Source organism: Dermacentor variabilis, chromosome 5, assembly GCF_050947875.1.
Source record: "Dermacentor variabilis isolate Ectoservices chromosome 5, ASM5094787v1, whole genome shotgun sequence".
Taxonomy (NCBI): Eukaryota; Metazoa; Arthropoda; class Arachnida; order Ixodida; family Ixodidae; genus Dermacentor; species Dermacentor variabilis.
This window is the reverse complement of record NC_134572.1, coordinates 194,516,485-194,540,759: the sequence shown is the minus strand read 5'-3', so window position 1 is coordinate 194,540,759 and position 24,275 is coordinate 194,516,485. Positions and strand designations below refer to the sequence as shown.

At 44.2% G+C, this 24,275-nt stretch overlaps 1 protein-coding gene across 3 annotated transcripts in view; it reads left to right on the top strand.

Moving 5' to 3' along the window:
- Amph (amphiphysin) overlaps positions 1–24,275 on the top strand; it is a 252,698-nt gene that overhangs the window by 177,972 nt on the left and 50,451 nt on the right. Inside the window, exon 11 of one of the 3 annotated variants that reach the window (XM_075693888.1) lies at positions 15,043–15,288. The exons of the other annotated variants lie outside the window; for them this stretch is intronic. Within the exon in view, the coding sequence (XP_075550003.1) occupies positions 15,043–15,288 (246 nt within the window). The remainder of the gene's footprint in view (positions 1–15,042; positions 15,289–24,275) is intronic. 3 annotated transcript variants of the gene reach the window in all.

Below are 24,275 nucleotides of genomic sequence, written 5' to 3'. Positions count from 1 at the left end.
ATGATATGGAAACTCTCTCTGCAAGGTTAAATGTGGTTGGATCAAACACGGACTTTGTAAAAAAAATTTATTCAGGTGGTAGAGCATGTGATATGGCCTCTATCAGCTATGCTACCTAATATCCCAACATAGCTGTTGGGTACAACAGGTTTATATATTGTGGAAAAGGGATGGGGGGCATGGTAACTGCAATATGTGACAAAATTTTTACGTTCCTGGACCCCTTAGAATCATTGGCAATAATTACTACGCCATCGTTTTTCTTTCCCTATTTTCAGGCGTCATAACACGTTCCGTCATGGTTTGAGCGATGTATTCGTTGAACTAAGCAAGGAATTTTGCCGATATTTGGCAGAAATAAAGGGCGTGTTATGAGCTATAAGTAGGAAAGTAGGAAAACTTCAGACATGGACTAACCATGACATTTGCAGTAAATTATACATGCAAGCGATCTGGAAGTTTAGGAATGTGTTTGAAAAACATTTATGCCGTTGCCTTGAGGAACTGTGAGCTCAACCGATATCAAATCTAGCGGGAATTCATTCGGTTGGGGGCAGGGAGGAAAGGACACCATGGTTAATCATCAAGCCAGCAATGAACTAGCCCTTCTAAGTCTCTTAACCATCCTAAATGCCATGGCGATGTTACATGTGTGCTGACGACTTACTGTTTTTCAAAAATTCCCAACAAGTGCTTCAAAGCATTACATGCAGGCAAGTTTTCAAGTGGGATGGTCACATATATATATAGGCAACTTTTAAAGTATGTGATAAAATTACAACATTCTCAATCTTTTATTGCGGCTGTTTGAAAGAAACAGCTTCGCAGGAAATCGGGTTGTAATTCTTCAGTCGCACACATCTGCTGTCTTTCTTTTTTTGGTGCGAACATTGCAAGTAATTTATGCTGACAGTACTTCGTTGTGTATAACCTCAGCAATACTATCACTGAAACTTTGCCCAGTCAACGGACCTGACTACTGCCCGCCTGCCGCACCTGAATTATACAGATGCCCAACCGTTCATCCTTGTTATCAGAATTCTGCAGAATGGTGCACTTCCGATGACAGGCCCATCCGCTTATGTTGTGGGTGCGCTGGACACATTTCCCGCCATTGTCGCAGTGCTTGGAACTCGCAGCCATGGCCGACCTGTCGAAACATATGACGTCAAGGTGGTAGTTCCCGAGTGCCGGCACACAATGACGGCGACAGCACTCTGCCATCATCGCCAGCACGATCAAGCCGCTCCCCTTCGCCATCCCAGCACCTTCCTCACTCAACTCTGTGTCGTCGCTCTCCTTCTCCCTCACACTCCCTCCGCTCAGCGGAAAACTGACGGGTGCAGCTCCGAGAGGTGAGCCTGCCGCGGCAACCCGACCCGAAATTCCTCTGTTCGCACTACATGGACATCACAACCTCATCAACATAGACGTGGATCGTATACCTGTCACCTCCTTCAGATTATGTGAAAGTTGATCAATATAGGGAATTACGGCTATGCTTCTCATTCCTGCACTTGTGTGGTGTTGAGTGTTAGATTAGCTTTAACTTTTGCAAATTCTTTTGAGCTGCTTTTTGCTAGAGACACTAAAACACGGTCTGGATAGCCAGCTTCCTTCAAGTGTGAAGTCTGATTTTGGAAGCTGTTGTTACGGATGAGATCGATTTATCTACAAGATGAGTGAGGAGGCATAGAGATGAGATCGCAGGCAGTTGGGCATATTCTGCGCCGCAAGCAGTTCTTCAATCTCCTCTTCTGTTGCTCCGCCGTGCAGCATAACATCTTCCTCCAGTACAGACGAAGCTCGTCGAGCAAGTTAGGGAATCACATAAGTGGTAGTTCTTGATTCGAGATCCCTATGACCGTAGTGCTTCAGCGGGCCACGTGAACCACTTGAGTCTTCCATCACCGGCAATTATTGGCAGTCAGTTTTGCGATGACGTAGTTGACGTTACTTAATCGGCTGAGTATCACGAATGGACCACTGCACATTGAGATGAACTTGCAATACAAGCCTTTCTTCTGTAGAGGTGTCCACAGTAACACATGATCGCCAGAAGCGAAAGTGACATGTATATGCTGGGTGTCATAGCATGCCTTGGTTAAAACTTGCGAAGACAGTGTTCTTCAGCGAGCTAGCCAATGCTCTTCTTCGGCACTACAGAATGTCTGCAGAATGGATGTGTCTTCGTTCAGTGTCAGTGGCAAAATTGTGTCCAAGAATGTTTCGGGACTGCAAGCGCACAACAGATAGAAAGGCATGCGTACCCGGTTACTTTGTGCTTGGCTGTATTGCATGCGTACTTGACAAAAGGCAGCACGGCACCCCAATTCCTGTGATCAGCTGAGATGTGCTGTGACATGCTGGTTAGCGTGCAATTCGTGCATTCAGTGAGGCCATTTGTTTCTGGGTGGTACGGCATTGAATGGCGATTAGAACTGCAAAAGCACAGCAGTTCAACGTCGGCGGTGAATTGCCGTCCACGGTCACTTATAAAAACATGTGGAGCACCGTGACCCAGGATGACGGAATGGAGCAGAAAGCATGACACATCGGCGGTGGTAGCAGAGGTAAGCGCTGCAGTCTCAGTATAGCGCGTCAAGTAGCCGACGCACACAGTAATTGAGTGACAGCCAGTAGAGCTCTTCGGAAGGGGGCTGAGCAAATCGATACAGACTTTTTCAAATGGTAAGGTAGGTGCTTTCACAGGTTGCAAGAAGCCTGAAGGAGGCATCACTGGCTTCTTATGACATTGGCAACCTGGGCAACTTGCAATGTACTGTTTTGCCCTCTTCCATAGCTTCGGCCAATAAAAGAGCTGGTGTAATCGATAAAGCGTGCGAGCAAGGCCAAGGTGACCTGATGTGATGTCATCATGCATGGCACAAAGAATAGCAGTACACAGGCGTTCAGGAACGACTAGGAGCAAGGAAGCGCCTTCGGCAGAGTAATTCTTTTTGTAAAGCAGGCCGTCGCACAACGTGAAGGGCGTTGTCTGACCTGACATGTGGGCAGTCTCCAATAGGGGTACGAGTGTAGGATCACGATGTTGTTCACATTTAAAGGTTCCGAGGTCAGGAAACTCGGTAATGCTGGCAAAATAGGCGTCATCGTTAGCGGTGGAGTGTGGCAAAGGGAGACGAGACAAGCAGTTGGCATAGGTATGACGCCGACTGCTTTTGTAGGCAACTGAAAAGCTATATTTTTGACGGCATAATGCCCAACGTGCCAGCCTTCCAGAAGGATCCCCCAGTCCAACGTGCCAGTAAAGGAAATTACGATGCGTCACTATCTTGAAATGGTGACCGTACAGATATGGCTGCTTTCAAATCTGGTAATCGTTGTGACCTGTCAAATTAATGCCTAATATCACTCACGTGCATCACTTGCAAGCTCCTAGAGCATATTATATATTCGAATGTCGCTTCCCACCTTGATAAAAACTTTTTCTTTTCCAAACAGCATGGTTTCCGGAAAGGCTTGTCTTGTGGCACACAACTGTTTAAATTTACTACTGATCGTCACCTCAACATGGATTCTTCTTTTCAGACAGACGTGACCTATCTCGATTTCGCCAAAGCCCTCGACCGCGTAGCCCATATTCATTTATTAACAAAACTTTCTCGACTTCACCCTGACCCTGTAATATTATGTGGCAACTTTTGAAAAACTGTGGCAAACTTTTGAAAAAGTTTGCCACAGTTTACTTCTCTTTAAATTAAGCAAATTGAACATTGATAGGAAACTTCTCTCCTGGATCGAATATTTTCTAACCGGACGCTGACAATTCGTGTCTGCTAACACTTATAATTCCCTGTTGAGGCCAGTTCATTCTGGCATGCCCCAAGGTTCAGTGCTCAGCCCTCTCCTGTTTCTCATTTATATTAATGACTTGCCGCAATGCGTGACCTCTAACATTCACTTATTCACAGACGATTGCGTAGTCTTCCGAGAAATTATTGACCAAAATGATGTTACGATCCTTCAAAATGATGTCAACTGTATATCTAACTGGTGTAAAGTCTGGCTGACGGAACTCAACACAACAAAATGTAAGGTATTACGCATCTCCCGTACAACTTCTTGCCCCATTTCCTACTTGCTCGAGAATTCTGCTCTCGAATCCGTAACATCCTATTGCTACTTAGGTGTCCAAATAACTTCCTCGCTTTCTTGGTCTCTTCATATTAGCAAAATAATTAGCAATGCAAACCGCTCGTTAGGTTACCTCTGGCGCAATTTTTCATCTGCCCCTGTTTCTTTAAAACTCCTCCTCTACAAATCTTTAGTCCGAAGTAAACTCGAATATACCTCTTCAATCTGGGACCCCAGCACTGCTATATTAACCTCTGCCCTCGAGCTTGTCCTAAATAACTCTGTCCACTTCATTCTAGGAAACTACAGTCGTACTGCCAGTATCACTTTAATGAAAGAGTCCCTACAGCCTGCGTCACTCGCCTGTTGCCGCGAGTTTTCCCGCCTATGTCCCTTCCACAAGATATACTACAGTCCCGCCCTACACAACAACCTTATTCTTCCTCCATCATGCATTTCCCCTCGTTTCGATCATGCACAAAAGGTGGGAATAATGTTGTGCTTAATGTGAACATGTTATCAATCATTTGTACCCCGCACCTCACAGGACTGGAACCACCTTCCTGGAGCAGTCACGTCCACTGTTCACTATTCCCAGTTTCATCATGTTTTAAACACAAGTCTAATGCAATGTAACTAACCAACTGTCATTATATTTGTTGTCGGTCAATTGCTTGAATTGTTGTTGCTTCACTCCCCTCTGTTGTTGTTCCACTCCCCTCTGTAATGCCTCTGGCCCTGAGGGTAATCCTAATAAAAAAAAAATAATTATCATGGATTGAGTGCTTCCTTACTAATCGTTTACAGTTCACTGTTATTGAAAATCGGGAGTCTAAAAATTGCAACGTAATATCAGGCGTTCCCCAAGGGTCAGTTCTAGGTTCTCACTTGTTTTTGATATTTATAAATTATCTTCCAAATAATCTCTCCTCTACTATACGACTTTTTGCAAATGACTGCGTCCTTTATCGAAGATTTACTTCCAGCAGTGATCAGTCTAAACTTCAGGATGACTTGGATAAAATTGAGAATTTGTGCACTTTATGGCAAATGTCTTTAAATGTTTCTAAATTAAATTCATGCAAATTTCTTGGAAAAGGGTTAACTATATCTATCCTTATTCCCTCAATTCAGTTAGTATTGAGCAAGTTGATTCTTGTCACTGTCTTGGAGTAACAATCACTAACAACTTATCCTGGTCAGAATACATACTCAAGCTCACTGCTGATACCTTCCAAGACTCTCGGCATCATCAGGCAATCCCTCACTCTTTCTCTCCCTCTCATCCGTCCGCTAGTCTACAAAACTTTTATCCGCACCAGACTTGAGTATGCATCCTCCATCTAGAGCCCCTATCAAGCTTATTTAATCAACGCATTAGAAGTACAGTGAACTCTCACTTGAGTGAACTTCAAGGGACCGAAGGAAATAGTTCACTTAACTGAAAGTTCACTAAACTTAATATTCACTAGACGAACATAAGACATGGCATACTGAGTCAAAAGTTTGTAGTGCAATTCATGGAGCAAAAGAAACGGCATCCATAGTGTTAGAAATGTGTGAAATGGAATTTGTACATAAGAAGTACAAGGTTTATAACAGTTATAATGCTGCCTTTCTCACTTAGAAAAAAAAAATCTGTAATCTTCTTCTGCACTTGTACTTTTAAAGCACATGAAGTAACAAAACTGTCCAAAGAGTCAATGTTTTTGTACACTTCTTCTGGCACAGCTTTCTGTGAGACACAGTGTCTCAATTTTCCAATGTACCCTACAACCTCAGCTAGAGTTATAGGGCTTGAAACTGGCTTGGCAGTTGTCTCTTCTTCGTCTTCTTCGGCTCTTCTTCGAAAGAAAGAGATGACGACCATGCCACGACTAGCCGGTCAGAAAAAAACGCACACCGTGTGGTTTGTGGTGTGACAGATCTCCGCTTTGCCCTGGCGGCGTTGTAAGTGCCAGTGATGTTACTTTGTTCATGGCCTCAGAGATTACATGCTTGCTCGTTTTGTGCGGGCGATCTCGGAGGCCGTGCCTCGTTGCCGTTCGTTTTCCGCGCCGCCGCTTTGCCCCAGAGGCGCTGTAGCGCCAGCAACGTTATATTGCCGCTGGAGCGGCAGTTTGATGAGGGCGGGCATCAGTTCTGAACGTAAAAATAATTCTTGGTCCTCTCAGCGAGTTCGTTAAACTTAAATATTGACTGTTCCAAAATTCGTTTACGTGAAACACTTTTGCATAGAATCTATAAGAAAACTGCCAGGGATTTTTAAGAAATTCGTTATTCTGAAATATTCGATAAACCGATGTTCGTACAACTGAGAGTTTACTGTAATTCAGAGCCGAGCCTCACGGTTTATCACTTCTTAATATGACAGGAATATTAGTACTACCAAAATCAAATCATCCCTAGGTCTTCCATCCTTAGCAGTGTGCTGCAGGATCACTCGTCTCTCTCCTTTCAACAAAATATACTATAATTTTCTGGATATTCATAGTGTTCACCTGCTGCCTTCTAACCATACTTCCCACCATATATTCAATTCTTCTAGTTCACGACGACTCCATGGATCTACCAAATCATATAATCAAGCATTTCTACCATGCACTATTGAAGACTGGAACAAACTTCCCGAGTCTATTGTCAGTGAGAAAAATCCCTAAAAATTCAGATGTCCTTACAGCCATTTTTATTACCTAAATGTTTTCTTGTGCTTTTTGTCTTTCCCTCACGAAGGAAGAGACAACGTCAATGAATCACATGTCAATGAATGTCAGGAGAGAAATATCTCCCCCTTCGCGCCTTAACAATATCTTTTCTGTATGTGGTTCTTGCTATATATAGTTTGTCTTTAATTCGGTCTGTACTTCTTGTTCACTGTTATCTTCTATGTCATAATGCGCCCTGTAATGTTTCCTGCTGCCACCCCCCCCCCTTATTTAATGCCTCGTCGGGGTCTTTAAGGGAAAATAGATTATGATGTCGATGATGATGATGAAACTTGTGGATGTCGTAGACTACTGCCAGGCATTCCAATTCAGTGACAGTGTAATTTCACTCCGCCCTGGTCGGTGTCAGACTTGCGTACGCAACGATGTGCTGGTGCCCATGAAGAAGTTGAATGAGGACAGCACCAATGCCCACGCCGCTAGCATCAGTGTGTAGCTCAGTCATCGCCTCGGGATCAAAATGGTGCAAGACAGTCCCAGAAGTTAGTAGATACTTCAGCTGACGGAACATGTCCTCACACCCTGTAGTCCATGCGTAAGGATTATTTTTGTGAAGGAGACACGCGAGTGGGTGAGCAAGTTCGGCGAAGTTCTTAATAAGCTGGTGGAAGTACGAACACAGGCCAAGGAAACTACGAAGGTCTTTCGCTGTCTCCGGTTGGCTAAACTCGTGCACTGGAGCAATCTTTTCAGGGTCAGGTCGAATACCATCTTTGTCGACTAGAAAACCGAGCCCGAGAGTCGAGCGCTCACCGAAGTGACACATCTTTGAGTTTAAATCAGTCCAGCATTTTGTATGCAGTCCAGTACGATGCCAAGTCGCTGATTGTGCTCCTCAAGTGTTTTGCCAAAAATAATTACATTGTCGAGGTAGCACATGCAGATCTCCCATTTCAGTCCACACAGCACTGTGTCCATAAACCTTTCAAAAGTTGGTGGTGCATTGCGTAAACCAAAAGGCATGACATTAAACTTAAGAGACCGTCTGGCATCGCAAAGGCAGTTTCCTCTTTATCTGTCGGGTGCATTGGTATTTGCCAGTATACCGATCAAAAGTAAACAGAGAAGTAGGAGGCTGCATGAAAGCAATCAATATCATTGTCGATGCGTGGCAGAGGGTATACGTCCTTCTTGTGGCTGCGTTAAGTCTTCGATAATCAATACAGAATCTCCAAGAATTGTCCTTTTTCTTTACTAGTCTCACTGGAGCTGCCCAGGGACTGCAAGACTCCTGGACAACACCTTTCCGCAGCTTCATTAGGTCAGCACAGATTTCCTTCCAACACTTGTGACGTCATTCAAGTCCTAGGTCTGGGTCGTCTAGGTCTGAAGTTTGGTTTCGAGAGGCGGAGGACAAAAACGGAGCTCTTGACCATCGTACTCCAGGTGTCGCGGCGAGAGACTAAAGGCGAAGAACCGACTTTTACAGTGTCTACACGTTATCACGCTTTAAGCCTAATTGTTCACAACTTTCAACAAAATGCATGTTGTCGTACCTGAATGATTTGCTATGTGTTTTACAGGCAAAAAAGAAGGTGGCTCTGCAGTTTTTGCTTTTTTTCTGCAAATGTTTCTTAGCTTAAGTTTATGAGGCAATTTCAGGGCTGTTCAATGTATAGAATGATGTGTCCTTGAGCAAAGTAAAAGCAAGAGTTGTTGGTGAGGACTCTCAAAAGCATTGAAAAAAGGGAAAATAATTGCTTAGAGGTATCTTTTAGCACCAAGACTGATAAAGATGAGGTTCCCTTAAGAGTAATTGTCTCTAAGAGCAGCATATGGCAGAAGGAAATCAGTATATTTCTTTTGGATAAGCTTTACCTTCTCAAGATCTGAGACCCATTTTTAGTTGACAGTTCTGATAATATTTTGGACTTCATGAAAGCTCACAAAGATGGGGGGTTAAAAGCCCCTTCTTTCGACGTCACCGACCTGTACTATTCCCGCCCATGGGCACATTTGTTGAAGTGTGTTAAAACTAGCATTGATGAATTCGGAGTGGTCAAGTTTTGTACAGAAGTGGGAATTTCTGGTAATGATTTCCTTGCTTTGGTGGAATTCTACCTAATGTCGACTTTTATCGAGTCGAATAATATCTTCTTGTAAAAAAAATGTGTGTTCTCATGTGTAGCTTCCGTGCTAAGCTGCCTTTTTTCAACTGAACTTGACAGCGATTTGTCAGGCAGTCTCGAAGGAACAAATGTAAAAAATTTTTTAGATTTATTGGGCATATTATTTGGGGATGTTATTTTATTGGCTACTCATGGGAAACTTTTGAAAATGAGAGCAAGGAAGTATTGCATATGTTCCACGTTGGTTGTAATCCTCTTCAGGTGACAGTTGAATGGCCGATTGACTGAACCATTAGATTTCAGAACTTGAAAACTCCTTTGCTCCGACAACCAGCTATGCTGGTGCTATGATCCACAGGCTAACAAAGCTTCACTTTCATTTCACTCTAATCACTAGAAGCTAACCACGGGAGGCATTGCGACAGTGTGCTAATAAAGCATAGCTTCCAGAACCAGACTTCGCGCTTGAAGGAAGCTGGCTATCCTGACCGTGTTTTAGTGTCTATAGCGGAAAGGCAGCTCAAAAGAATTCACGGAAGTTCAGTCCAATCTAACGCTCAACACCATGCAAGTGCAGGGACGAGAAGCGCCGCCGTAATTCCCTGTATTGACCAACTTTCACATAATCTGAAGGAGGTGGCACTCCGCGATAACATTAGGGTGTTTTTTTTTTTTCGGTACCCGGTAAGCTGAGAAGGCTCAGATGACAAAGCTGAGAAGACAAATCCGTCCAGGACAGAAAAGGCTGAGACAAAGCTGAGAAGAAAAGTATGTCTAGGACAGAAAAGGTTGAGTGCACAAAAGGGCACAAAACAAGCTCGTAGTTTGCAAGCCATTTGTAATTGATCGTATTCTGCTCTCCTGTGGGAAACGATACGTTGGCCAAATCAGTAGATATTTAACTGAGTGGTTGAGAGAGCACACTAACAAAACAAAAAAGCTGCCGCCTGATGGGTTTCTTGCCCTCCATACCCAAGCACGTCATTGCCGACCTTTGTTTGAGAAAACAGTCATTGTTGGCCGATATAAAGAGAACACCCGATCGCACACACTTCGTGAATTGTGCATATGCAAGCCGTCAGTAGCGTTGTCTCCTACGGACTTAGATTTCCTGTATAAGCGGTGACAGTTTGTTCTGGTAGGTTATTGCAGGTCATAAATATAGTTCAATAGTGTGACTTTCATCGTATATGTTTTTCAGTACTTCCACGGGATTTATGTCTGCTATGGCGCATGTGCTGTAACCTCCTGAGACGCGAATGTAGCTATGATACATAATCGCTCTTCAAGCTGGTTTTTATTGTCTATGGATATGTTGCGAACACGTAAAATGTTTCTTGAATATAAATACTTTTGTTAGATGCCGAAAACTGCACCTCCATGCACGTGGCAGCAATGGCAGCAGTGTCTGTCTGCTATGATAAAAACTGCATTTAATTGCCTAAACACAGAGATGAAGGTGAAACTGCCTGCAGTACATTGCCATGTTGCTGCTGCATCGCGAATTTTCACGTCATCTCAGAGAATTAGAAATACACTTCAGGCTTGCTTTCTGCCACCCGTGGCAACATAGAAGTCCAGCTCAATCCAGTTTCAGATTTGTCGAAAGCAGATGAAAAGAATATGAGTTAACCACTTCTTTAAAGTTACGCATGCACCGGACATGAAATTCAGAGTGAATGTTTTGAGTGATCTCTTGGACATGAATTTTTGGGAAAGGCATGTGCGGTATACTGTGCAAGGGCGTCTTGGGAGGATATGAGCGGTCTGATCTTGAGGGCAAGCATTGTTGTTCCTGGTAGCGCTGTGCGTTGTCTTTTTATATGTGCCTCCTTGTGTCTGTGTCACGTGTCGCGCTGCATCAAAAGCGTTCCTGACGATTCACCAACAAGCCCGCATCGCTTCCCGTGTTGCAAGCTTACTACCGTCGTTGAAAAGAAGTGTATAATCAATACATTCTACCGGTGCTGATATATAGGACAGAACCCAAAGGTTAACAGAAAGGTCGAGAAGAAGTTAAGGACTGCGCAAAGAACAATGGAACAAAAAAATGTTGGACATAGCATTAAGAGACAGGAAAAGAGTGGTGTGGGTCAGAAAGCAAATGGGGATAATCGATATTGTATTTGGCATTATGAGAAAAAGAATGGAGCTGGGTAAGCAATGTAGTACGTAGGGTAGATAACTGGTACGTGAACCATTAGAGTTACAGAATTGATGCCAAGGGAAGGGAAGCGCTGCCGAGGACGGCAGAAAGCTAGGTGGAGTGATGAAATTGGGAAATTCGCAAGTGCAGAACAGGGTAATTGGAGATCGCAGGGAGAGGCCTTCGCCCTGCAGTGGACATAAATATAGGTTGATGATGATGATTACGGACTTGGGCAATGCTTGAGAAATGCTGAACTGGAAAATGCAGCTATAGGAATTTGTTGTCTCTCAAGTTCCACGAAAGAACATCTCCAAACTGTCACTTTAAGAGAGCGCTAATGATCAGCAGTAAATTAGCTCAAACTGGTAAAACATTCTTTCAAAATTTTACTTTCACTCATTCAGTGGAAAATAGTTTATTGTACTGACGAAGAATAGCGCGATACATAATGGACGAGAAAGGAAGATGACACAAGCGGAAAGCCAACAACTACAGTTTATTGACAGAAACATGAATATATATTGCACAATACACACACATGTAAAAACCTATATAGATTGGCGGCCAAGCAATAAATTTCTTACGTGTGCTGCATCACAGACTGTCTTGCAACACATGTTACCGAACTTGTGAATAAAAAATTCGACTTCGCTCGAAAGGCGAAGCATCGATTGCACGAACAAAGTAGCAGACAACCATACGAATTAGGGATAGTGTCTTTATAGGCCGTATCAACTTGTAAACATTCGCTTGCTCACTAAATGAACAAGCATGGTGTCACTACGCACAGGAAACTTGACCACATCAACGCAACTACCGCGGACACCCGCTGTCAAAACACTGGCTTGAAGTGTGCGGCTGCAGAAGCGAGCTTAGTGACCTTCGTGCTGTCTCGCTCCAATGCAAACTGAGCGCCGAGAACACACAGCATGCACAAAGCTATGAGCCGCCGACACACCTAGACTCTGCCCGCAACACAGTCTCAACATGTGCAGTTGCAGCTGGCGTAGAACGCCACCCCCTTCCCCCCGGTGCCTTCGCAACGTTGAGTGCCTCGTGCGCGACGGAAGATGGCGCACTTCCTCCCCGCTTTCCTGCGTTTCGCGCCGGCAAGATTGAGCCATGGTCCTCGGCTCCCTTCACACGCCTTCACTCGCACATACAGTGTAGGGCGCGCGATGACGGTGGTATTGTCCCTTAGACTTTATACAGAACATCACGGCAACGGCATAAATGTGCCTGGAGTGTCTATATAATGACTATTGCAATAATATCTGTGATCTGCTGTTGCCTATTACCAGAGAGAAAATCAATACGAAAGTTCTTAAATTTTGTGTCCAGGTGTCAGTGCTGCTGCATCAGTGACATCACATTTCAATACATTTTGTCATATTTGGGACGTCTGGTGTAGGTAAAGTTTACGAACCTTGTTCAGTTTTAGGTTCCCTCTGTGGAGTGCAATGTTACCAATCCACAGTTAACTATAGAGCCGCGGTGAAAACGTCAGGTTAAGCTTGAATGGTAAGCTTCGTCTCCTGTCATAATGGGAGTGGCCTTCTTTTTTTTTTTTTTTTTTTTTTTGCAGAAGCATAATTTTTACTTGACACCTTACGGCGACCTGTTGCTACTGCTAAATATTAGATTTATGTTGAGGCGGTATCTCGGAGGGCACTCGCATAGTATGATAAGGAAATAAACAACTATCTCATTTGAACGGCTCCTTGCAACAATGTCCCCGCTGCCTGCATTGCTAACTTCCAGGCGACCATGGTTCTCTCTTAGCATTGGTTCTTGGTACTGTAGGGATCAATAGATGATTATTCTTGCGTGTTTCACACATCATCGAAATTGCTCAAGACATTGCACAGCTTATCTCTGGCTGCATGTACTGTAGCTTGCCAGTGCCAAGTCTCATTGCACTCATTATGGGTGATTTCGTCCCTGAACTTCCCAGCGCTTGCTTGCCGTGCATTGAGCCAATGTTACGCGACCACTATGGGGTAAAGCCCCTCAATTTGGGGTTCGTTTCTTCATGCACTTATTTGGTTGCGCTCTAGATGCTGCCCTGATCCCCCCCGCCCCCTCTTCTGAAGATTTTTTCTGGAGACGGAATTTTATCCGCTTCTCCCATGACCTAGTTGGCCTCTCGACTGCTCGCCTCAGTCTTAAAGTGAAAGAAAAGCCTGCCCCTCATCTTTGCCCTGCAACACGTCTCGCACAGTTGTTGCATCAACACATGTATGAAGCCCATTGCCTCATTTCTTCTTTCACCATTTGAGTTTTCTCATGTCAGTTTCTGATTTCTACATTTCCAAAAGACGCTATTTATTATTCTTAATCCATTTTTTTTCTGTAAAGTCTATGGGCATATCTTTTTGTTTTACTATATTCAGTTAGTGGCATGATTTGGTGCATTCCAGCCTGCCTTTTCTGCACTTTCGCATTGAAATCACCCGTGAACATATTGACCTTTCTGATTTCTAATTCGGTTTTCTTTTGTGACTGGTATTTTAACTTCGAAAAATCTCCTAAATAAACCGCCGGTCCGGGACACTGCATGTTACTACCGGTTTTAATAGCAGTTTCTTGTTCTTTGCGCAAGGGATATGCAAAATTTTCTTAGTTCAACGGTCCCTTTCAATCGACACGTCTGTCTAGTCCCATATCTTCGTCAGAGAAGCATAGGCTAGTGTTGGCAGCCTTTGGTGACAGAACATATATGTATTTATAATGCGTCAAATTGGCATTCATCACTTCTTATGCTGACACAGTAGATATGAAAAAAATGGTTTATTTAAGAACACTGATGTGAAAGCTGAAATAGAGTGATTTATCCTTCTTGTAAGAGTTGCTGATTCATGAGCCGAGGCGGGCCAGTAGCGTCTAGACGGACTAGGCGGGTACGCTGCCTAAGCTTCGGTGGAAGGGAACAATCTTGGCATGTGTACCAGGCGAATGCTAAAATGCATGTATTTGAGTATCAGAACGTTTTATCCATTATGTTTTAGTACAGTAAGGAAAGTGGAAGCAACTCAACTTTGTTATCGGTGCGATATCAATCAGCGCCAGGCTTCCTGGGGATCCATTCGAACTCTTCTGAACGACTTCACTGTGACAACGGCAATAACTCGTAGGCATCCTTTGCATACAGGCTACATAAGAATGAGGTGTTATCTGCGTTTGCATAATTCTGTTCAAGAATATTATATTTAGGAACCAGCATGGCACAAATGCAACCAGCGCAGTTTTCAGTACGAGCCAGCGAACTGCTGCCGTGTATTCCAGCGTCATAGCAGTGAAACCAGCATCTCGTACAGTGTGCCCCAGCTATTATCCTGCATTCTCACAGGTGTCCCAGTGAGTGCCAGCGTCCCCAATGGGATATAGTGTAAAAAAACGCACTCGTTCCACATTGGAAGGCACGGAAAGACGCTGGTTTTGGAATAGGGATATGTCCTCGTATGACCTGTATTTCCATTAATTTACATCTCCTAATGACTGCTACCCTTTTGTTAACGCAGTAGAAATAGTTGTTGATCCCATACAACTTTATCAAGAAAGCTTCTTCTGATTTTGCTGAGCTGTATGACGTCATACGAGATAATTTCTGAAAAAGCCCTGCGAAGATCGATGGCATCCTGTGTTGAACGTTTCCAGTGAAGGGCTGTAGATTCGTCTACGTGTGTTCGACGTTGTACACGGTATCATTCATACATTGCCTGCCCACCCCTACCGCATGACACGAGACCCTTGGGTACACGAGAATCACAAACAATTAACTCCGCTGCAAGTTTTTTGATCCGGTGAATGCACACTTGTATTGCAAGTAAAGTTCACAGCTGCAGGCGCGAGGCTCGCGCATTCAAACACACTGGTTGAAATTATGCGGCACTTTTGAGACGTTGACATGCATGCGGCGTAAGCACAAGCGCCTCCCGCTGGCGCTTGTGTCCCTGCCAGGGCATGTAGCATTGCATGTTGGCCTTCCTGGGCGGTGCAGATCCCCAGTGTGTGGCGTGTGGCACTAGCAGCCGCATGAAGTGCATCTGGCTGAACGACGCCGAGTTCTCTTTCCTGCGCTACCAGCCGTGGCAGTGCCTGCGCTGCGCCGTCAACCACTCGTTCGAGGCGGCCGGGGGCTGCAGCCAGGCTACGCGGCGCAACCTCTGCATCTGGTTCACGCGAGTCACCCGGCTCAAGGCCAACTACACCGAGCTCCAGTGCAAGATGCTCTCTTCCGCCGAAGGTCAGCCGATGCATGTGCCTGCTGTAGTGCATGCGGCCGTGCGCCGCAGTATGTAGTGCCTCTCGGCTTTTGTCGGAAAGGATGTCAGATGCAGAACTGTAACTGCCGGCTCTACAGGAGAGGGCCAGATGGAGAAATGTTGAGGATGAGCGTTCGTCGCTGGTTGGACATTTCTTATGCTGCATGTCTTTGCTTGCAGTGCTGTCTGGTACGTCATGAAAAGTGACAGTTGCCCGTGACAGTGACGAATCTGCTTGCAAACAAGTGATCTCCGCTTGAATTTTCATCGGCTATACTCTGACAATTGATAATGCGCATTGAAGCGGCGAAAAACAAGGATGGCACGGAAGTGTGGTGTCGTGTGTGAATGCCGGTGGTCGTAGCCATGTGTGCGCGACAGGGCACAGCAGTGCGACAGAATTAAGGCCAGTCATTCGTGCAGTGTTGCGACATCCACGTTAAATATTTCCAGAACGTTGTTGAATTGAGACTTCATATTTCTGAGACCAGAAAAAGGAGCAAGAACAAAAGGGCAACAAAGTTCGTTGCTACGAATAAGGTTGGTCAAACTGGAGCTCGGGACTACAAAGCCGAGGCATCAACAGAACACTTTATCAGCGACAGTTCGTAGGCAGGAACTGTATTAAAGTGACTAATAAAGTGGTCAGCACTTTAGTACTTTCTACACATGCTTCCTTTTGCTTACCTTGAGGTCTTATAGTTTCTCCGTCTACCAAATAACCCTGACGGGAACTTAAGGGAGCCATACGGGTATTTTGTGCACTTTGTGTTTGCGGTGACTGCACTTCAGCAACAATTTCGTACAATTTATCTTGAGCAAGCTGCCATAAGAATTTGTTCTGGGATTAAGGTTTGCGCGATGCATTTGTCAGAGAGAGATTGCGTATTTATTTACTTTTGCTTAGAAATGCCGTGTAAAATAATATATACAAGTCCCCAAGCGTTCTCTTGAGAACAGCCTCCCTGTACTGCCATCTGAAGAGACATGCAGCAGCGTGCCAACCATTGTTGGCACGCCTGGTTCATTTTCCAGCGAAGGTGGGGTCGCCACTAGGTGTGATATAAAGAAATGCGCGATCCGAATGTTGATGAAACTGTGTGATGAAACCACTGGAAAAGCTGGCGCCACCGTCGGCATGACATGGCATGAGGGATCACGTGGACAAAGCAACCGCATTGGCTGCTTCGGAAGTGCCGAAGCAAGCTGAAAACGAAAGTTCAAGAAGTCCCACCTGCACTGCAGTTCTTATTAAGCGATGACGCTTTCCTGCCTTGGGTGTCTGCTTGACAACATTTGAAAGCACTATAATAGGTAGTGGCTGCCTTTGGAGGCATGCAGCATGGTAGTCTGCTGTTCGGTGCCGCAGTGCCGGACATACACAACGAAGCCCGGTGTCAGCCTTATTCACACATAGCTGCAGGACAAGCTGTGTGAAGCTTGGCTCTCAAAACATAGAACAGGCAAACAGCCATCGGCTACAACATGGGTATGCAGCAAGCACGGACCCGAGGAGGATTTCTGCTACGGCGCCAGAACTGCCATGTTCGGCGAGTAGCAGAAAATGCACAGTGAGACACTCGCCCGCGCTCGCTGCCCAAACAATGTCATGACACTTTGGTCTACAAACTTGTTGATGCTAGATACTGGCAAGTTCACTGGAATGGAAAAGGAGCGGTAAGAAGCACATTAAAAGAAAGCATGGCATATATGGTCATGTTTGTGTTATGAATTAACACACTGGATTACGAAACAGAAACACTGAGAAAGCACGCATTGAGAATACCGTTAAGCATACAGTGCGACACTACTTGAGAAATAATATTCAAACGTCCAATAGGCGTCGAAGTATATATAACAAAATTATTTTTAACAGCTCTGATAGTGTCCACGCAACAATATTTGCTTGTGAACTGTTAGATGTTCATATTCTGCGGCCTAAAGCTCACAGCATGTTGCAACAATGTGCTCGCAGTGAAGGCGAAATGTTGTGCGCAGACATGCATGCAGATGTGTAGTCGGTCGCTGCGAACCCGTGCGATCGCTGCATTGAAGCATCAATCTGTTATGATCTATTCGGTTATACAGACAGCCCACCATAAGGACATATTTCACAAAGTTTGCTCTCAGCGTTTGCTTACTTTTCATGCAAGAAGCCGGTTCGGGAGACTCCGTGGCGACCACGCACAGTGGCATTCACTGTACGTATTCGGTAAACAGATAGCGTCTGTAAACGATTCTGTGCTTTCAGTTTGCCCAAGAAACTTCCCTCATTTTGAGAGTACTTGCAAAAATGTCCAGGAGGGTTGCTGCATGGTGTTTTTACTGAACGCCGTAAGCCAAACCTATGAGGAACGCGCCGCACGATCCCTCGTACCACGCAAAGGAGGCGCTTCTGATAGATGACGACTCCGTAAGTCCTCACCCCCAATAGAGTTAACCAGTGCATCGGAATTTGGAGAGCACGTTAGACATATCGAGGTTAATGGGTGCGCAAAATTTGAAGCGTGTACAGGGCAGTTAGGGTTTCAACGGCACATCATTTCAGAATAGTCTGACTGAAATTTGGTAGTGATTAGGGAGGTGCATACTGAAGAAAGTTCAGAGTTGTTGGCACTTGTGGAACATCTTCAAACACAAAATATGTGCTGGACGCTTGCTGGAGTCACGAAAACATTTGCGGTCAGTGAGCTGTGATGCCTGTGAAGCTGAAACTGCATAAATTTAAAATGTATGCTTAAAGACTTACGGCAGAGAGATTTGAAACTTGTAGCTACATCGCAGCTGGCATACCGGCGTAGAATTGCTTGCTGTAAGCTAGCAAGTGGTTCAGTCTATTGACACTTGTACCATTTACCTTTTTCGAGTGACCCTTTTTCACCATCTAACAAATGTTATTGCTCAGCGCAGGATGTGCCCGCATGTATCAGGTTTCTCAAATGTTATCGATGGTTCTTTCTGCTGTCCGTTGTCACTGAAACTTGCGTAATCTGATTGCATGTGTGATGTGAATTGTGCAGAATTTTCTGGAAGACATGCAGACACCAACGCTTACTATGAAACCTTCGATGGATCATGTATAAAAGCTGAAGCGCTTGACTGGCAGATAAGATTTCGACAATCGCCAGCCGTGTTCGCCGCTATCGCTGTGCTTCGAGTATAACTTGCTTTTGAGGGCACGAGTTCACCCAATAAAAGTTGGTTTCATCATTCACAGATTTGCCACTATATTATTCGCCGTCATTATTACATGACAATATTCTGTTTGATAATTTTGTCTGCTTATACGGCAGGCACTCATACAATTCAGTCACCCGCTAAAGGAATGGTTCCAAATTTCATTACCTTAAAAGCCCCATAGGGGAATTACCTCAGGGACAGGTGTGCATGTATTCATCATACTTGAGTGGAAGTGACAGGACGTGAGGAAGGGGCTATGGTCTAACTATAGCACCCAAGTCTTCCAAGTCGTGAGCGAACAAGTACGCCTTTGCATTTCATTTACACATTAGTTAGAAATCACAGAGGCAGTGCAGTAGAAGCAATCGCAGAGGCAATCACAGTGCAAACAAGCTCGGACAGGCATGTCGGGTGACCTTCGTTAATTTTCATAAAGAGAATATATTTGGCTGCCTGAGGGCCAAGAAATACATGATCAATCTTAGTATTGCGAGAGAAAAAAATGTCTTTAACAAAAAATATGGAAGCAGCCCGGTCAGTCCTGCAGAAGAGCTTATTTCGAATTTTGCTGAATCTGCATTTCGGTCAGCTCCTCCCCCCCTGCTCCAAACATACTTACTGATAGAGTACAGTTCAATAGCATCAATTTTAACTAAATATCACAGAGTATGATACCTATGCAGTAACGTGGAAATTTGGGCAGGTTGGTACATGTCTGAACAGAAAGAGTAACAGCACAAACAATGAGGCATGACTCATACACACGAAACGCTGCCAGTTTTCTTTCTCCTATGTTGAAGAGAAAGCAAATTGCGAGAAAGGAACATTGCACTATATTTATCAAAGTTTATATTTTTTCTCCATATTTGTCAACAGTATGGTTTTCAAATTTGGTCCGCCTGTTGCTGTAGAAGTTGTTGAAATTTGAAGCAAATATCTCTGCCCTAGACGGCACTAAATATTCACGAGAAGCGCTTAAGTGTAGGCCCACTGTTAAGTTAGTGGTACTTTAAAACACTTTCTTTAGAAAAACGCCATCCCTAATTTTCTTCCCCAGATTAAGTCTATTGACTTGAACTGTAATGCCATCTGGAAAAACATGCTGCATCATTTGTTTTACTGAAGTACTAAAGCGCCAAACAGACGACACAAGAAGAAAAACGGATGAGCGCTTACTAACAACTGATGCTTTATCGACAGAAACACAATATATACGCAAATCTGGCAGCTCAACTCACACATTGTTGAAAATCACATAGTAACCAGGCGAAAGGCAATAAAATGATGGTGAAAGGTGACAAAACTTGAATAAAAGATGACGTTCACAACAATGACATGTGGTGTATAGGGCCAAGGACCATAAAAGATAATGGTTACGTGATACACAAAACACAGCTTTCAAGCAATAAGTTCTGCTTGAATCATTTGTTTTGTTTGGGAATCGCAAAGGGGCGAGAAATGTGAGCGAATAAGTTGACCGCTGCTGTGACATGGGTGCGTGCTTGTGCTCCTTTCGTGTCGCAAATGTGCTCCAACATGAAAACGAGTATTGACAAAACACTCGTTGCGTTCCTGGGCAGGAATCGCACAATTTCTGCATGGATGCAGCAGTAGAACAGTGATGCACTGCCACGTGCTTTGCAGCACTTTCACTTGATATCGGGCTCTTAATAGCATGCCCTGCAAGCGGGCCAAAAAAGAGACAAAACGTAGAGGATGCGAGAACAGTGTTTTAGCTGTAGTACACAGGGCAGTAGTTTGACAAGCAAGGAGGGATTGCACAGCACGAGTTGCATTCAGCCAATGCCACATTGGCGCATGCGTTGCGAACAATAGGAAGGAATATTATACCGTGCGCTTCAACGAACACTTCCAAAATTTTTTAAAGATTGCCTGTGGCAGATAGCACAATTCTACTTTATGAGCTGGTCTACTCGAATAGGTGAACATTACTTGCACAAAAGATTGATATGCATAATTGTATAATTAACAGACATTCACTAATTAAGTTTAAATAATTAACTCATGGCCCATATTGGAATTTACAAATTATAGCCGTGGAGTTTGCAAGGTGGACCCACTTGGAAAGAATTCTCAGGATGACACCAGTTCCGATATATTAATACCCAAACTTTGCAGACACATGCATTGGTGTTCCAGTTACTTTCTAAACAAAACATTGTTTTATGCATTCAGACACAAAAGTGCAGCTGCATAATGAAATATCAAAGAATGGCTCGTCAAAGAAGCGAAAAAGCACCCGGTGTGTTTCGCTGAGCAGAACAGTGGCTATATATATATATATATATATATATATATATATATATATATATATATATATATATATATATATATATATAAAATCATCATCAGCCTGGTTACGCCCACTACAGGGCAAAGGCCTCTCCAATACTTCTCCAATTACTCCGGTCATGTACTAATTGTGACCATGTTGTCCCTGCAAACTTCTGAATCTCATCTGCCCACCTAACTTTCTGCCGCCCCCTGCTATGCTTCCCGTCCCTTGGAATCCAGTCCATAACCTTTAATGACCATTGGTTATCTTCCCTCCTCATTACATCTCCTGCCCATGCCCTTATCTTCTTTTTTTTTGATTTCAACTAAGATATCATTAACTCGCATTTGTTCCCTCACCTAATCTGCTCTTATCCCTTAATGTTACACCCATCGTAATTCTTTCCATAGCTTGTTGCGTCATCCTCAATTTAAGTAGAACTCTTTTTGTAAGCCTCCAGGTTTCTGCCCTGTAGGCGAGTACTGGTAAGACACAGCTGTTATACACTTTTCGCTTGAGGGGTAATGGCAACCTGCTGTTCATGATCTGAGAATGCCTGCCAAACTGACCCCAGCCCATTCTTATTCTTCTGATTATTTGCGTCTCATGATCCGCATCCGCCGTCACTACCTGCCCTAAGTAGATGTATTCCCTTACGACTTCGAGTGCCTCGCTACCTATCGTAAACTGCTGTTCTCTTCCGAGACTGTTAAACATTACTTTAGTTTTCTGCAGATTAATTTTCAGACCCACCCTTCTGCTTTGCCTCTCCAGGTCAGTGAGCATGCATTGCAATTGGTCCCCAGAGTTACTAAGCAAGGCATTATCATCAGCGAATCGCAAGTTACTAAGGTATTCTCCATTAATTCTTCTCCCTAATTCTTCCCAATCCAGGTCTCTGAATACCTCCTGTAAACAAACACGCTGTGAATAGCATTGGAGAGATTGTATCTCCCCGCCTGACACCTTTCTTTATTGGGATTTTGTTGCTTTCTTTATGGAGGACTACAGTGGCTGTGGAGCAGCTGTAGATATCTTTCAGTATTTTTACATACTGCTCGTCTACACCCAGATTCTGTAATGCCTCCATGACTGCTGAGGGTTCGATTGAATCAAATGCTTTCTCGTAATCAATGAAAGCTATATATAAGCGTTGGTTACATTCTGCACATTTCTCTATCACCTGATTGATAGTATGAATAAGGTCTATTGTTGAGTAGCCTTTACAGAATCCTGCCTGGTCCTTTGGTTGACAGAAGTCTAAGGTGTTCCTGATTCTGTTTGCGATTACCTTAGTAAATGCTTTGTAGATAACAGACAGTAAGCTGATCGATCTATAATTTTTCAAGTCTTTGGCGTCCCCTTTCTTATGGATTAGGATTCTGTTAGCATTCTTCCAAGATTCTGGTATGCTCGAGGTTATGAGGCATTGCGTATACAGGGTGGCCAGTTTTTCAAGTACAATCTGCCACCATCTTTTAAAAAATCTGCTGTTACCTGCTCCTCCCCCGCTGCCTTCCCCCTTTGCATATCTCCCAAGGCTTTCTTTACTTCTTCCAGTGTTACTTGTGGGATTTCAAATTCCTCTAGACTATTCTCTCTTCCATTATCGTCTTGGGTGCCACTGGTACTGTATAAATCTCTATAGAACTCCTCAGCCACTTGAACTATCTCATCCACATTAGTAATGATATTGCCGGCTTTTGTCTTTTAACGCATACATCTGATTCTTGCCTATTCCTAGTTTCTTCTTCACTGCGTCTAGGCTTCCTCCGTTCCTGAGAGCATGTTTAATTCTATCCATATTATACTTCCTTATGTCAGCTGTCTTACGCTTGTTGATTAACTTGGAAAGTTCAGCCAGTTCTATTCTAGATGTAGGGTTAGAGGCTTTCATGCAGTGGTGTTTCTTGATCAGATCTTTCGTCTCCTGCGATAGCTTACTGGTATCCTGTCTAACTTAGTTACCACTGACTTCTATTGTACATTCCTTAATGATGCCCATAAGATTGTCGTTCATTGCTTCAACACTAAGGTCCTCTTCCTGAGTTAAAGCCAAATACCTGTTCTGTAGCTTCATCCGGAATTCCTCTATTTTCCCTCTTACCGCCAACTAATTCATCGGCTTCTTGCTTATCAGTTTGTTCCGTTCCCTCCTCAAGTCTAGGTTAATTCGAGTTCTTGCCATTCTATGGTCATTGCAGCGCACTTTGCCGAGCGCGTCCACATCTTGTATGATGCTAGGGTTAGCGCAGAGTATGAAGTCTATTTCATTTCTAGTCTCACCGTTCGGGCTCCTCCACATCCACTTTCGTCTATCCCGCTCGCGGAATAAAGTATTCATTATCCGCATATTATTGCGTTCTGCAAACTCTACTAATAACTCTCCCTTGCTATTCCTGGACCCTATGTCATATTCCCCCACTGACTTGGCTCCAGCCTGCTTCTTACCTACCCTGGCATTGAAGTCGCCCATCAGTATAATGTGTTTTGTTTTGACTACCCAGCGCCGATTCCCCCTCTTCATAGAAGCTTTCGACCTCCTGGTCATCATGACTGGATGTAGGGGCGTAGACCTGTATGACTTTCAATTGGTACCTCTTATCAAGTTTCACAACAAGACCTGTCACCCTTTCATTAATACTATGGAGTTCCTGTATGTTACCAGCTATATCCTTATTAATCAGGAATCCAACTCGTATTAGGCTATAGAGTTCCTGTATGTTACCAGCTATATCCTTATTAATCAGGAATCCAACTCCTAGTTCTTGTCTCTCCGCTAAGCCCTGGTAGCACAGGACACGCCTCCTTTTTAGCACTCTATAAGCTTCATTTGTCCTAACTTCACTGACCCTTATTTTATGCCAGCTAATTCCTCCAATAGTACTGCTAGACTCGCCTCAGTAGATAACATTCTAACATTAAACGTTGCCAGGTTCAGATTCCAATGGCGGCCTGTCCGGAGCAAGGGATTCTTAGCACCCTCTGCTGCGTCACAGGTCTGACCGCCACCGTGGTCAGTTGCTTCGCAGCCACTGGGGACTGAGGGCTGGGGTTTGATTGTTATATTCATATAGGAGGTTGTGGCCAAGTACTGCACCAGGGTGGCCAATCCTGCTTTGGTGAGGGAGTGCGTTACCTGTTCTGGTCACCGGGATCAGGCCGCACTCCAAGCCTCTTTATGGAATTTTATCAACACGCGGATTTTTTTTTATCCGGTGGAAAATTGCGCGGCACCGCGATTCAAACCACAATTCTCTTGCACGCCAGGCAGATGCTCTACCTCTACGCCCCCCCTGCACCCATATATTATATGCGTGACCTATATATTATATAGGCGAATGAGACTGATGACGTCGAGGTGAGAGCGAGCGGCTGTAGCAGAGGCATCAGCGGCAGTGGGTTCATGGCGGGTGGCATAGGGGACAGAAGGTACAAAGGTGTGGGAATAAGTCGCGGCGTATGTCCGAGGAGGTGGTGGTCATCGGTTGC